The following is a 14,020-nucleotide window of genomic DNA, read 5'->3' on the forward strand; positions in this document are numbered from 1 at the left end:
AAGGCGAGGGTTTGGGATAGTGAAAGCTGCTGATGCAGCTGTGGGTGTCGGACCTCTCTAGAAGAGCTCCCTCATTTCCACGTGCAGGACACCTGCAGTAAAAGGCTGACAGTGCTTGCAGAGAAGCCCCGTCATTGCCCTCACCACAGGGTCCAGGTATGTGTTTGGGGCGGTCAGCTCATGCTGCCGCCCCGCTGTGTGGGATTACTGTGCCTGTGTATTATGCCGTGCGCTGCCCGCAGCCGCCCGCTGCCGCTTTCAGCGCCGCTGTGAACACCTCTCCCGCCGCGCTCAGCCACACTGGTGCATAGCCGCTCCACGGCTCCATGCGGCATATCGTCTGGCACTTCCGGAGTCATAGCAGCGGTCTCCGGATACAGAGTAGCGGTACACGGAGCACGGGGGAGAGAGGGAGGCACACACTTCTTTATCCAGGGTGTATGGTCTAACACAGAGCCAGCAGCGCTGTATAGATAAGTAACAGGATGGCATATATACATTTAAGTACAATCTGCTGCATAAGTTAAATGTTTGCACTTTGTGATTTTCTGTGAGCATGGGGACATATTAAACCACTCTTCCTGTTTTTCCTGTTTCTCTCCAGATTTTCCTGTAATACATCTCTCCACCATTGAAGGCGCAGGGGTGTTAGGGGGATTTTGGGATCAGGCATATTACTGGCACACTTGGCCAGATATATAGAGACACCTTAGTACTATTTACTGAGTCGCACAGGTTTTCTCTCTCTTGTCTTTGTATTTATATTGTTTTTTTTTAATTATTATTTACATAATGAGTAAGACACCAGCAAAGTCTAAGAAGCAGTTTTTCTGCAATGTCTGTAAGGGTGTATTACCTGACGGATTTACCACATGTAAAGTATGTGTGGTAAATTCCGAAACAAATACAACTCCTGCTCCGGTTCCAAATCCAGTTTCTACCCCGGACCCGCCATGGGCTATATTAGCAGATGTTTTAGCTGGTTTGCAATCAGAGTTGGCCGCCTCTCGGCAGGAGCGAGAGGCGGCAAGATCTGAATCTAGGGTGAGACCGCTAGAACTTCCTGAGGGGTCTCAGCCTTACCAAAGGTCCAGATCCTCTTTGACTAAAGGGGATAAGTTTCATTTTTCTTATAAACTACCGGTTTCTGCTATGTTACTGTCTGATGATTCTTCACCAGACCTCACTGTACAAGATGTGGGTGAGGAGGGCGAAGTAGACCAGCAGTCAGATGGTGACGATTTTGACAGGCCGGGTATTGATAATCTCATCAGAGCAGTGCGTCAGTCTCTGAATTTTACAGAAACTGAGGAGCCTCTGACAAATGATGAGGTCGTTTTTAATAAACGACAGAGAATTCCAATTTGTTTTCCTGTTTCAGAATCTCTTAATAAAATGTTACTAGAAACAAGGAAGAATCCGGATAAACGGTTTTCTGTACCTCACAGATTTAGGTCTAGCTATCCGTTTCCAGATTCTATGACAGCTACATGGGAGAATCCGCCGTTGGTGGATTCATCTGTGTCTAAACTTACAAAGAAATTAACCATACCAGTACCAGCTGCAACTACACTCAAGGACCCTTCGGACCGTAAAATAGAGGTTATGCTGAAGTCCATGTATACAGCGGCAGGAGTGCTGCTTAGACCTGGGTTGAGTGGCATTTGGGTAACTAAAGCTCTAATGGTATGGATAACAGAACTCAGATCTGCCTTAACTGATGATCATCTTATACTTCTCGCTGATCAAATCTGGGAAGCGGCTGACTATTTATGTACAGCTTCTACTGACGTCTGTCAGCTCACTTCTCGCCTTTCATCATCACTAGTCACAGCACGACGTGCGCTCTTGCTACGTTCTTGGCGAGCGGAGACAGAGGTCAAAAAAGGAATAGAAGCATTACCTTATGAGGGCGAGAAGTTATTCGGTCCTGAATTGGACAAATGGATTTCTGAGGCCACGGGAGGGAAGTCGGTTTTCTTACCATTTCCTCCAACAGTGCCTAGAAAAAGATATTCTGGATCGGCGTTCAAATCTTTTACACCTCAGTCCTTTCGCGGGCGTGGCAGGGGAACGGCCACACCAGGTAGACTAGGTCGGGGACGTAGTTTCCAACGAGCCAATACCACTCGTCAGGATACTAAAGTCACCGGAAAGCCAGTGGCATGACGGGCTCCCAGCCCATCTCGGTTCTCCTATTGTAGAGTACGTCTTCAGTCATTCCAGTTGGCATGGCTTCAGACGTCCACAGATGGGTGGATCCGCAATCTAGTTTTAACAGGTTACAAAATAGAGTTCGACTGTCTCCCGCCAATGCGGTTTTTCAGGACAGGACTGCCTCTGTCGGACGACAAGAGGGCGATTCTGCAGACTGCCATTCAGTCTCTGCTGGACGCAGCAGTTTTGGTTCCGGCCCCTGTGCACCAACAGGGTCAGGGTTATTATTCCAGTCTGTTTGTGGTACCGAAGCCGGATGGCTCGGTCAGGCCAATATTGAACTTAAAGGGCCTCAACCAGTACGTCACTTACTACAGATTCAAAATGGAATCTCTACGATCAGTAATTGTAGGTCTAGAGCCACAGGAGTTTATGATTGCGCTGGATCTCAAGGATGCGTACTTACACATTCCGATTTGGCCTCCTCATCAAAGGTTTTTGCGGTTTGCAATACGACAGAACCATTACCAGTTTCAGGCTCTACCGTTTGGCCTCTCGTCAGCGCCTCGGGTATTCACCAAGGTGATGGCTGTGATGATAGCTCATCTCAGATCTCTAGGAGTGATAATAGTTCCATACTTGGACGATCTACTCATCAAAGCTCCGTCTCAACAAATCCTCCTTCAACAGGCATTGCTGACATACAATGTACTGGTTCACCACGGTTGGATTGTCAACTTCAAGAAATCACATCTAGTTCCGTCCCAACGACTTCAATTCCTAGGTATGATTCTCGATACGGTAGACCAAAGGATCTACCTACCCGAACAGAAAGTACAGGTCATTCGTCATCTGGTACAATTAGTGCTCAAGCCACGCACAGTCTCGGTTCATTTGTGCATTCGCCTCTTAGGCACAATGGTGGCGGCTTTCGAAGCACTTCAGTTTGGAAGGTTTCACTCACGTCCTTTTTAACTGGATGTGCTCGCACAGTGGTCGGGCTCGCACTTACAGATTCACCACAGGGTAAGGTTGTCTCCAAGGACCAGAGTGTCTCTACTTTGGTGGCTCAGGGTACAGAATCTAACCGCAGGAAGACAGTGCAGCACCTGGAATTGGATAATTCTCACGGCAGACGCAAGTCTCAGAGGTTGGGGAGCTGTAGTTCAGAATCTTCAGCTCCAGGGTCTCTGGGCGGATCACGAAAGATTGCTGTCTATAAATGTCCTGGAACTCCGGGCAATTTACAATGCGTTACGACAGGCAGTGCACATGCTGCAGGCTCAGGCAGTCCAGGTGCAATCAGACAATGCGACGGCGGTCGCATACATCAACAAACAAGGCGGAACGAGAAGCCGCATGGCAATGCGGGAAGTAGCTTGAATCCTCAATTGGGCAGAATACCACCAGGTCATATTGTCGGCAGTATTCATTCCGGGAGTGGACAACTGGGAGGCGGATTATCTCAGTCGTCGGGATTTTCATCCAGGAGAATGGGCATTAAATCCAGACGTATTTCTCATGCTGGTCCAGAGGTGGGGTTACCCGCAGGTGGACTTGATGGCATCTCGCCACAATCATCAAACGCCCCAGTATGTATCCAGAACGAGAGATTCAGAGGCAGTGGCGGTGGATGCTCTCACAGTCAGGTGGCCATACAGTCTAGTATATCTGTTTCCACCGTTTCCGCTGCTCCCTCTATTGCTAAAACGGATCAAAAGAGAGTTCGTCACAGTCATACTAGTGGCGCCTCATTGGCCACGGAGAGCTTGGTTTTCGGATCTTCGCGGATTACTCGCAGACGATCCTTGGCCGCTCCCACTACGTCCGGACCTGTTACAACAGGGTCCGTTTCTTTACCCTGATTTAGCGAGGCTGCGTTTGACGGGGTGGCTGTTGAGACCGCCCTCTTAAGAAGAGAGGGCATTCCAGAATCAGTCATTCCAACCATGTTACGAGCTAGGAAGCCGGTTACGGCAGCTCATTATTATAGAATTTGGCGTGCCTATATAGGTTGGTGTGAAGCCAGGAAGTTTCCAACTTCATCTCTCAAGTTATCCCGTCTTTTGTTATTTCTACAGATGGGATTAGATGGAGGTCTACGTTTATCCACACTAAAAGTGCAGATATCTGCTTTGTCAATTTACTTTCAAAGACGATTGGCTCTTTTGCCATCAGTACACACCTTTATGCAGGGTGTCCTCAGAGTACAGCCTCCATTCATTCCACCTACAGCGCCATGGGACTTGAATCTGGTTTTAGATTTCTTACAGTCTTTTCATTTTGAACCCTTACAACAGGTGGATATTAAATTTCTCACTTGGAAAACAATTTTTCTTCTAGCCTTGGCTTCGGCAAGGCGAGTTTCAGATTTGGGTGCCTTGTCATGCAAGCCACCATATTTGGTGTTTCATGATGACAGAGCGGAACTTTGGACGAATCCCGCTTTCTTACCAAAAGTAGTGTCATCTTTTCACATCAACCAACCAATAGTAGTTCCTGTGTTATTAGGACATTCTGAAACTCTGGATGTGGTACGCGCTTTACGCGTTTATGTGTCTCGAACGTCTACACTTCGTAAGACGGACACGTTGTTTGTTCTCTATGATGCTGCCAAGAGGGGTTGGCCAGCCTCTAAGCAGACCCTATCCAGATGGATAAAACTGACCATACATCAGGCTTATCTTCAGGCTAGATTACAGCCGCCTACATCGGTAACAGCTCATTCCACACGTTCTGTTGGAACTTCATGGGCAGCTGGTCGTGGAGCCTCTACGACACAGCTTTGCCGGGCGGCTACATGGTCATCAGTGCACACGTTTGTGCGCTTTTATAAGTTTGATACTTTTGCGGCATCAGCATCTAGCTTTGGCCGTTTAGTGTTACAAGTGCCAAATAGCTCTCCCGCCCATGGGGGAAACTTTGGTACGTCCCAAGAGTACTCCAGTGACCCCTAGTGGATGAAAAAGAAAATAGGATTTTGGTACTTACCAGATAAATCCTTTTCTTTGAATCCATAGGGGGCACTGGACGCCCACCCAGAGCAGTTATTACCTGGTTGTGGTAAGTGCAGGGAATATTAAGGTAACACACTCTTACCGACTGTTTCAAATTAGAAATTCTGTCGGGTTGGTGTCAACTGTTAGTTGTCATTTTTTTGTTGGTGTCAACTTTATTGTTGTCCAGTTTTGTTATATGTATTTCTCCATTGTCAACCTCTATAGCTCCAGTTCGGCTAACTGAGGTACTCTGGGATATGGAGGGGAGGTATAGTCAAAGTTTAACTGTTCAGTGCCTAGTTCCGGTGGAACCGTCCATAACCCAAGAGTACTCCAGTGCCCCCTATGGATTCAAAGAAAAGGATTTATCTGGTAAGTACCAAAATCCTATTTTTTCCATTCCTCGACGATTTATTAATCCTGACACAGTCTCTGAATTGCTTCCGTGTCATCTGCAACAGATAATAGCTTGTTTGCAGAGACACGGTTGGCTCATAAATTGGGCAAAGTCGTCCCGGGTGCCGTCACAACTGATGACTCACTTGGGGGCTGTGTTCGATTCGAGTCTTCAGAGAGTAATTTTACCTCTGAACAAAATATCCAAAATTCAGTCAAGGATTCAGGAGCTGCTACACAGTCAAAGGGAATCCATTCACGCAGCAATGCGTGTGATGGGATCTATGGTGTCGACATTCGACATGGTGGAGTATGCTCATTTCCATTCGAGGCCTCTACAACATCTGATCCTTTCCAAATGGAATGGGTTACATCAGACAATGAAAACACAGACTATGGTCCTTCCTCTGGAAGTAAGTAGGTCATTAGCCTGGTGGCTGCAGACATCCCATCTGGACAAAGAAATACCCTTTTGGATATCAGATTGGGAAGTTCTGACAACGAATGCCAGTCTTCAGGGCTGGGGAGCAGTGTCAGGAAGAAGTTGCTTCCAGGGGCAGTGGACCAAGAAAGAAAGTTGCCTGCCAATAAATATATTGGAACTTCGGGCTACATATATGGCACTCATTCAGGCAAAGGACATCCTCCAGGGGAAACCAGTTCAAATTCGCTTGGACAGTGCAATGGCAGTAGCGTACCTCAATCACCAGGGGGGAACTGGAAGCCAAAAAGCAATGAAGGAGATAAGCCACACGTTAACGTGGGCAGAGCTTCATCACCCAGCCTTGTCCGCAGTATTCATTCCAGGAGTCCTGAACTGGGAAGCGGATTTTCTCAGTCGACACGCCATTCATACAAATTAATGGGCTGTTACCCAGGGTGATGTGAAAGGTAAAACAAGGAAACGGCGCTAACCTACAGGATGTTTGCATTTTCTTCCAGAGAATGCTTCACATCCAACCTCCTTTTGTTCAACTGCAGTGCCTTGGGATTTAAGATTAGTCCTAAAGGCGCTTCAAGTTGCTCCATTAGAACAACTAAAGCAAGTGGATTTTAAATGGCTGACAGCTAAAGTTCCCTTTCTACTGGCTGTTGCTTCAGCTAGAAGAGTTTCAGATCTAAGGGCACTATTATTTCGCCCTCCTTTTCTGATTTTACATCCAGATAGAGCGGTTCTCAGAACCATATCTGGGTATCTACCTAAGGTGGTGTCTAAATTCAATCTTAACGAAGAAAATGTAGTTCCAGCCTTCTAAGGGCCGGATCTTTCTGTGGGAGATGCATCGTTGGACGTAGTCCGTGCCTTAAGGATCTAGGTGGATCGTACCAGTGCCATCAGAAAGACAGACACTCTCTTTGTTCTCTATGGATTTCACAAGAGAGGATTGCCTGCTGACAAGCAGACACTGGCGAGGTGGCTTCGGATGACGATTTCAGAAGCATAGCCTCAAGCTGATCTCCCTATTCCGGCTAATGTCTCTGCTCACTCTACTCGTAAGGTAGGTCCATCATGGGCAGCACAACATGGTGCTTCAGCTGAACAGATACTGTATGTAAGGCAGCCACATGGTCTTCCATTAACACATTCATTAGACATTATGCCTTTGATACCTTTGTCTCTCAGGACGCTGAATTCGGGCAAAGGATTCTCCTGTCCAATCAGGAGCGTCCCCACCACTAAATTTGCTTTGGGACATCCCGATGTTCATCCTGTGGATAACCTGTGGACCCTGCAGGAGAAATATTAGTTATGTCCACATTATCCACAGGGATCCCACCCTGACGCACCTGATTTGAGGATCCTTTCACCTACTAACCTATTCCTTCTTGTACGGAAGGGTGTGCATGTGAGTTCTTCTCGCCTAATTAGGGCTCTCTATGATGCTCCTGCCTTGACCTTTGGAAAACAACTGAATTGCCTGAACCAGGAGGCGGGGATATAGGGGACTGGCCCATTGCATTCTGGGAGGCCGAAAGCTTTGATCGTTGGTGCCAATCCGCTGTTGCTACCTCATATCCCAATGTTTATCCTGTGGATACTGTGGGCTTAGGCGAAATAGAGTTATCAGCGGTACGTCTACCATAACTATTATATTATAGTCATCTGTGATCTGTAGTTGTTGTATGTTTCGTAATGAACAACTGATGGCTCAAAAACAAGGACTGTGTTTATTTTTACTCGACAGTATCTTGTCTGTGCCACTTTTATTTTAAAACCTATTCTTACATACCACAGAGTTTACAGAGAGAAAAACAAACAGGAACTGAGATTATTTCTAATAATACTTTGAACCATTCCCTGCCTAGAATAATTTATTGCAGAGGACAGTAGCTTATGCCTATACACATGTGAATGTTGCTAGATGCCATTTGGATGAAGAAGTGTGTTAGTTTAGTGGATCTATAGAAACTGCTGACCATTTTTCATACTACACCTATTTTTTATTCTTATATTCCATATTACTTTTCTCATGTCTATAGTTGCTCATGTTAGTAATGTAGCCCCTGTGGTTTCCATGATTTGTGGTATCCAGTACATCTTCTGTTTTTATACCATGAGTACTTTATTTACATATGTTCTTATTCATTTATGTGGCACAAACAATAAAACCCCTAAAGCTCCGTGCTGTGTTCTTTTTTTTCCCTAGGTCTTCCCCATTTCTCTTCTGGGATTTTCCGCTGCTGGGGTAGAGACACGTTCATTTCCCTGAGGGGTTTGCTGCTCATCACTGGCCGCAAAACTGAGGCTAGGTAAGTAAATCAGTTTAAACAATGCCCTATCTGACAGTTTAAAGGGGGGTACACACGGAGATATCAGTGCTTAAATTCTAAGCAATCTGACTTGATTGCTTAGAAGTTAAGCACGGATCTCTCCGTGTGTATACCCTACAGCGATAGCCCGCATCGCTATCGCCCGTGCTAGATTGACCTGACAATCTAACAGGTCACTCATTTCACCGCTTGGTGAAATGAGCGCACCCCCCCCCCCCCCCTTCCCCCACCTCGCTCAGCAAACATCGCGCTGTGCTGAGTGGGGGGAGAGATGTGTGCTGAGCGGTCACTGATATATCGCTCAGCACACATCTCTGGGGAAATCTCCCCGTCAGTACTGGCCTTAACTTAATGCAATTTGACCTTACCAGTGCATATCACAGTGGAGGGGGGAAGGCTGCTTTTTCCACATGTACTCTGTGACTTCCTGCTACCTCCATTCCCGCCCTCACATCATGACGTTGGCCACACGTGATGAACAATATTACTGTTTCATTTGTTGCATAACACCAACCCACAAGTAGATATTACTATTACTGTTTTGATTTGAAAGGTGCCATGGCGCTTAGCAGCACCAGACAATGGGGAAAACAGCACACATAAGAGACGTACAAGGTAGACAAATTCAATTAATTGAGATCATAAAAGAGATTACAATCAAATTGGAAAAGTCCAGTCATCCGTACTCCTGGTGTGGTTGCTTCTGAAAATTGTAAGCACCAGGCCACGTCCTTACACACTTTGCTGTGGGGATGTGCTGACATCTGTAGTTAATGTTTTATAAAGTGCTAAACCCAAACAACATACCAATCAAAAAGAGTTTTGAGTAACCAACAGATCACCTTTAGACATGGGGAGCGGGATGTAATGAAATCCGAGTTCGGTGGCCAGGACTTTTTTTTTTAAAGGGGCAATCATTTACAAGGCTAAACCCCATGCCTTGTAAATGATTGCCCCTTTAAAAAAAACAAACCCCATCAGATGTAGTGAAGTCCACACTCATCCAGCACTACGCACGGCTGCCGAATGTGGACTTCACTACATCCCGGCCAGAATGTCAGCTGTTAAAGCCAGTTTTTTTCCTAAACATGATCTGGTTAATTGAGATATATCCATTATTCCCTGATTGCATAATTTACACTGGTGACACATTTCCTATGCGTGGTCTGTTGCTGATGTACTCGATGTGTAGTGTCAGTGCATTGTCCCTGGTGACAGCCTGGGGCAAGTGAAGGGTTTTCCTCTTTGGAAGATGTCCCGCATCAGGAGTGGGAGACAGTGGTAGAAGGTATTTGTTCCTCCTCAGCTCGCTCTTTTTCACCGATAGTCTAGCTAGGCTGTTTACTTCCAATGACCGATTCAACGTCAAAGTGGTGATAAATTCATTATACCCGTGGTAAACTCATATAAAGAAATAAATTATAGTCTGCCACCGTAGTCCAGCGAATAAAACAAAAAAGTACTTGAAACATCTGTAAGTTCCTACCTACTCCATCCTGTAAGGTTTTAAAGTGCCAAAGTCCTAATGGACACTCTTTATACCCATGATGCAATGTTACCAAATTGGATGAATGAGAAAGACATGTTTATCAGCTCCCTTGGATCCATATAGACATAGGAAACAAATGGCATTAATCACTGAGTGTTTTCACAATCATTATTCATTTGTTTGTCATTGTCAAGTAAATACAGTATGTCATTCCTATTTCAGTGTTTCATGTTGTAGCTTTGCCTTGCAGTTCCGGTCGATAATTGTAACCATTGTGTCTTCAGAAACATTATTCTTGCATTTGCCGGCACTCTGAGACATGGGCTAATCCCTAACCTTCTTGGCCAGGGCACGTATGCCAGATATAACTGCCGTGATGCTGTGTGGTGGTGGCTGCAGTGTATACAAGACTACTGTAACATTGTTCCTAATGGCATATCAATCCTGAAGTGTCCGGTCTCCAGGATGTACCCCAAAGATGATTCTTCCCCAACAGCTGCCGGAGAAGTAGTACGTTTTTCTTTTCATTTCACACAAAATGTTCTGATAATTGATTGGGTGTTTATGGACTGCATATTAACTGACCTGAAGACATTGCTCAGTGGGCATTGTTATGGTTTATATGCTGAATGTGAAGAAGAAGAAAGAAGTCCTGGATAAAAGAACATTTTCTGTTCTTTGTAAAGATCTTATACCAGCCAAAGTATTTGCGGACTGATAATTCTGCTTTATGTATTCAAGTACAGGTTAGGGTGCATGGCCCCAGGGGGCATCAATCAGTGCCCAACTGAGAGGAGCAAAATGCATCCTTTTAGAAGTTTATATGTCTGGGACTACAGAGGTGGTGAAGTACAGGGAAGAAATTTGGTGTACTTTCCCACAAAGCAGGGTACGCCCCTGTAACTGCACTCGTTATACCCTGTTTTCTCTAACGTCCTTGAGGATGCTCCGTAAGGACCATGGGGAATAGACGGGCTCCGCAGGAGATAGGGCACTTTAAGAAAGCTTTGGACTCTGGGTGTGCACTGGCTCCTCCCTCTATGCCCCTCCTCCAGACCTCAGTTTTACACTGTGCCCAGAGCAAGATGGGTGCACTGCAGAGAGCTCTCCAGAGTTCTCTGCCTAGAAGCATTTTTGTTTGGATTTTTTTCTACCTTTTACTACTTTTTCACAGGGAGCACTGCTGGCAACAGGCTCCCTGCATCGAGGGACTGAGGAGAGAGGAGCAGACCTTCTTGTCAAAGATAGGCTCTGCTTCCTCGGCTACTGGACACCATTAGCTCCAGAGGGGGTGAACGCAGGTTCTTACTGGGCGTCCACCCCCGGAGCCGCGCCGCCGTTCTCCTCACAGAGCTAGAAGTACAGAAGACAGAAGTCGTCAGGCGGCAGAAGCCTTCAGCTTCACTGAGGTAACGCACAGCACTGCAGCTGTACGTCATTGCTCCCATACACCTCACATACTCCGGTCACTGTAAGGGTGCAGGGCGCAGGGGGGGGGGGCGCCCTGGGCAGCAATATAAACCTCTGCATGGCAAAAAGACTATATACATGTACAGGTGGGCTCTGTACATGTATATAAAAGAGCCCCCGCCATATTTTACTAAGTTTGAGCGGGACAGAAGCCCGCCGCCGAGGGGGCGAGGCTTCTCCCTCAGCACTCACCAGCGCCATTTTCTCTCCACAGCACTGCTGAGAGGAAGCTCCCCGGACTCTCCCCTGCTTACACACGGTGAAAGGGTGCTTAAAAGAGAGGGGGGGGGCACATAATTGGCGGTTTACATATTATACAGCGCTGCTGGGGAAAAACATTTTGTGTTGGTCTCCAGGGTCATTGCGCTGGGGTGTGTGCTGGCATACTCTCTGTCTCTCCAAAGGGCCTTGACAGGGATACTGTCTTCAGGAAAGGGGTTCCCTGTGTGTGGGGGAAGTGTGTCGGTACGCGTGTGTCGACATGTTTGACGAGGAAGGCTCGCTTAATGTGGAGGGGGAGTGCTTGAATGTCAGGTCGCCGTCGGCAACGCCGACACCGGAATGGGTGGATATGCTGAATGTCTTGAATGCAAATGTCAGTCTATTGCATAAAAGGTTAGACAAGGCAGAAGCTAGGGATCAGTCAGGTAGCCAGTCCATGCCTGTCCCTGGGGCGCCAGGTCCTTCGGGGTCTCAGAAATTCACCATATCCCAGATCGATGACACAGATACCGACACGGATACTGACTCTAGTTTCGACTATGAAGATGCAAAATTACAGCCGAAGGTGGCAAAGGGTATACGGTACATGATTATTGCCATTAAAGAGGTTTTGCATATTACTGAGGAACCCCCTGTCCCTGACACGAGGGTACACATGTATAAAGGGAAAAAGCCTGAAGTCACTTTTCCATCCTCATTTGAATTAAGTGACTTGTGCGAAAAGGCTTGGAAATCTCCGGATAGGAGACCACAAGTTCCCAAAAGGATTCTCATGGCGTATCCTTTTCCACAAACTGATAGGATACGCTGGGAATCTTCGCCAAAAGTTGACAAGGCGCTGACACGTTTGTCCAAAAAGGTGGCACTGCCTTCTCAGGATAAGGCTTCCCTCAAGGAACCTGCTGATCGCAGGCAGGAAATTACCTTAAAGCACATTTACAATCATTCCGGTACTATTGCTTGACCGGCTATGGCGTCGGCCTGGGTTTGTAGTGCGGTTGTGGCATGGGCAGATTCCTTATCTACGGAAATTGACACCTTAGATAGGTATGCCATTCATATGACCATAGAGCATATCAGAGAAGCTGCCTTGTATATGAGGGATGCTCAGAGAGACATTTGTTTATTAAGCTCCAGAATAAATGCTATGTCTATTTCTGCTAGGCGGCTCTTGTGGACCCGACAGTGGACGGGAGATGCCGATTCAAAGCGGCATATGGAGTCCTTGCCTTACAAAGGGGTGGAGTTGTTTGGAGACGGCCTCTCGGATCTTGTCTCTACGGCTGGTAAGTCAAATTTCTTACCTTATGTCGCCCCGCAGCATACAAAAAAGGCACCTCATTATCAAATGCAGTCCTTTCGTTCCAATAAAAACAAGAAGGTACGGCGATCATCCTTTGTTGCCAGAGGGAAAGGCAGGGGAAAAAAGCTGCACACAGCTAATTCCCAAGAGCAGAAGTCCTCCCCTGCGTCTGCAAAGTCCACCGCATGACACTGGGGCTTCCCGAGGGGAGGCAGATCTGGTGGGGGCTCGTCTTCGGTTTTTCAGCCACGTCTGGGTTCACTCGCAGGTGGATCCCTGGGCGTTAGAGATTGTTTCTCAGGGATACAGGCTGGAATTCGAAGACTTGCCTCCTCGCCGATTTTTCAAATCGGCTCTGCCGGCTTCCCCGTCAGAGAGGGAGCTAGTGTTGGTAGCAATCCAAAAATTGTGTATTCAACAGGTGATTGTCACAGTTCCTCATCTCCAGCAAAGAGAGGGATATTACTCAACCCTGTTTGTGGTCCCGAAACCGGACGGTTCGGTCGGACCCATTTTAAACCTGAAATCTCTGAACCTTTACTTGAAGAGGTTCAAGTTCAAAATGGAATCACTCAGGGCGGTCATCGCCATCCTGGAGGGGGGGGGGGGGATTGGATGGTGTCCCTGGACATAAAGGATGCTTACCTTCATGTTCCGATATTCCCCCCGCATCAGGCGTTCCTGAGATTTGCAGTGCAGGACTGTCACTACCAATTTCAGACGTTGCCGTTTGGGCTTTCCACGGCCCCGAGAATTTTCACCAAGGTAATGGCGGAAATGATGGTGCTCCTGCGCAGGCAGGGGGTCACAATTTTCCCATACTTGGATGATCTCCTCATAAAGGCGAGATTTCGGGAGAGGTTGCTGGACAGCGTGTCTCTGTCCATGAAGACGTTGCAGATACACGGTTGGATTCTCAATATACCGAAGCCCCAGCTAGTCCCTACAACGCGTCTGACCTTTTTGGGGCTGATTCTAGACACAGACCAGAAAAAGGTTTTTCTTCCGATCGAAAAGGTTCAGGAACTCATAGCCATGGTCAGGAACCTATTAAAACCAAAAAAGGTTTCAGTGCATCAGTGCACGCAGGTCCTGGGGAAGATGGTGGCTTCCTACGAGGCCATCCCTTTCGGCAGGTTCCATGCGAGGACTTTTCAATGGGACCTCTTGGACAAGTGGTCCGGGTCCCATTTACAAATGCATCAAAGGATC

At 47.0% G+C, this 14,020-nt stretch overlaps 1 protein-coding gene across 5 annotated transcripts in view; it reads left to right on the forward strand.

Moving 5' to 3' along the window:
• AGL (amylo-alpha-1, 6-glucosidase, 4-alpha-glucanotransferase) overlaps positions 1 to 14,020 on the forward strand; it is a 271,005-nt gene that overhangs the window by 232,772 nt on the left and 24,213 nt on the right. For all 5 annotated transcript variants that reach the window (XM_063940051.1, XM_063940049.1, XM_063940052.1 and 2 more), the window contains exons 25-26: positions 8,201 to 8,303; positions 10,098 to 10,323. In XM_063940051.1, coding sequence (XP_063796121.1) covers positions 8,201 to 8,303; positions 10,098 to 10,323 — 329 coding nt within the window. The remainder of the gene's footprint in view (positions 1 to 8,200; positions 8,304 to 10,097; positions 10,324 to 14,020) is intronic.

This window comes from Pseudophryne corroboree, chromosome 9 (genome assembly GCF_028390025.1).
Source record: "Pseudophryne corroboree isolate aPseCor3 chromosome 9, aPseCor3.hap2, whole genome shotgun sequence".
In the NCBI taxonomy this organism is placed as follows: Eukaryota; Metazoa; Chordata; class Amphibia; order Anura; family Myobatrachidae; genus Pseudophryne; species Pseudophryne corroboree.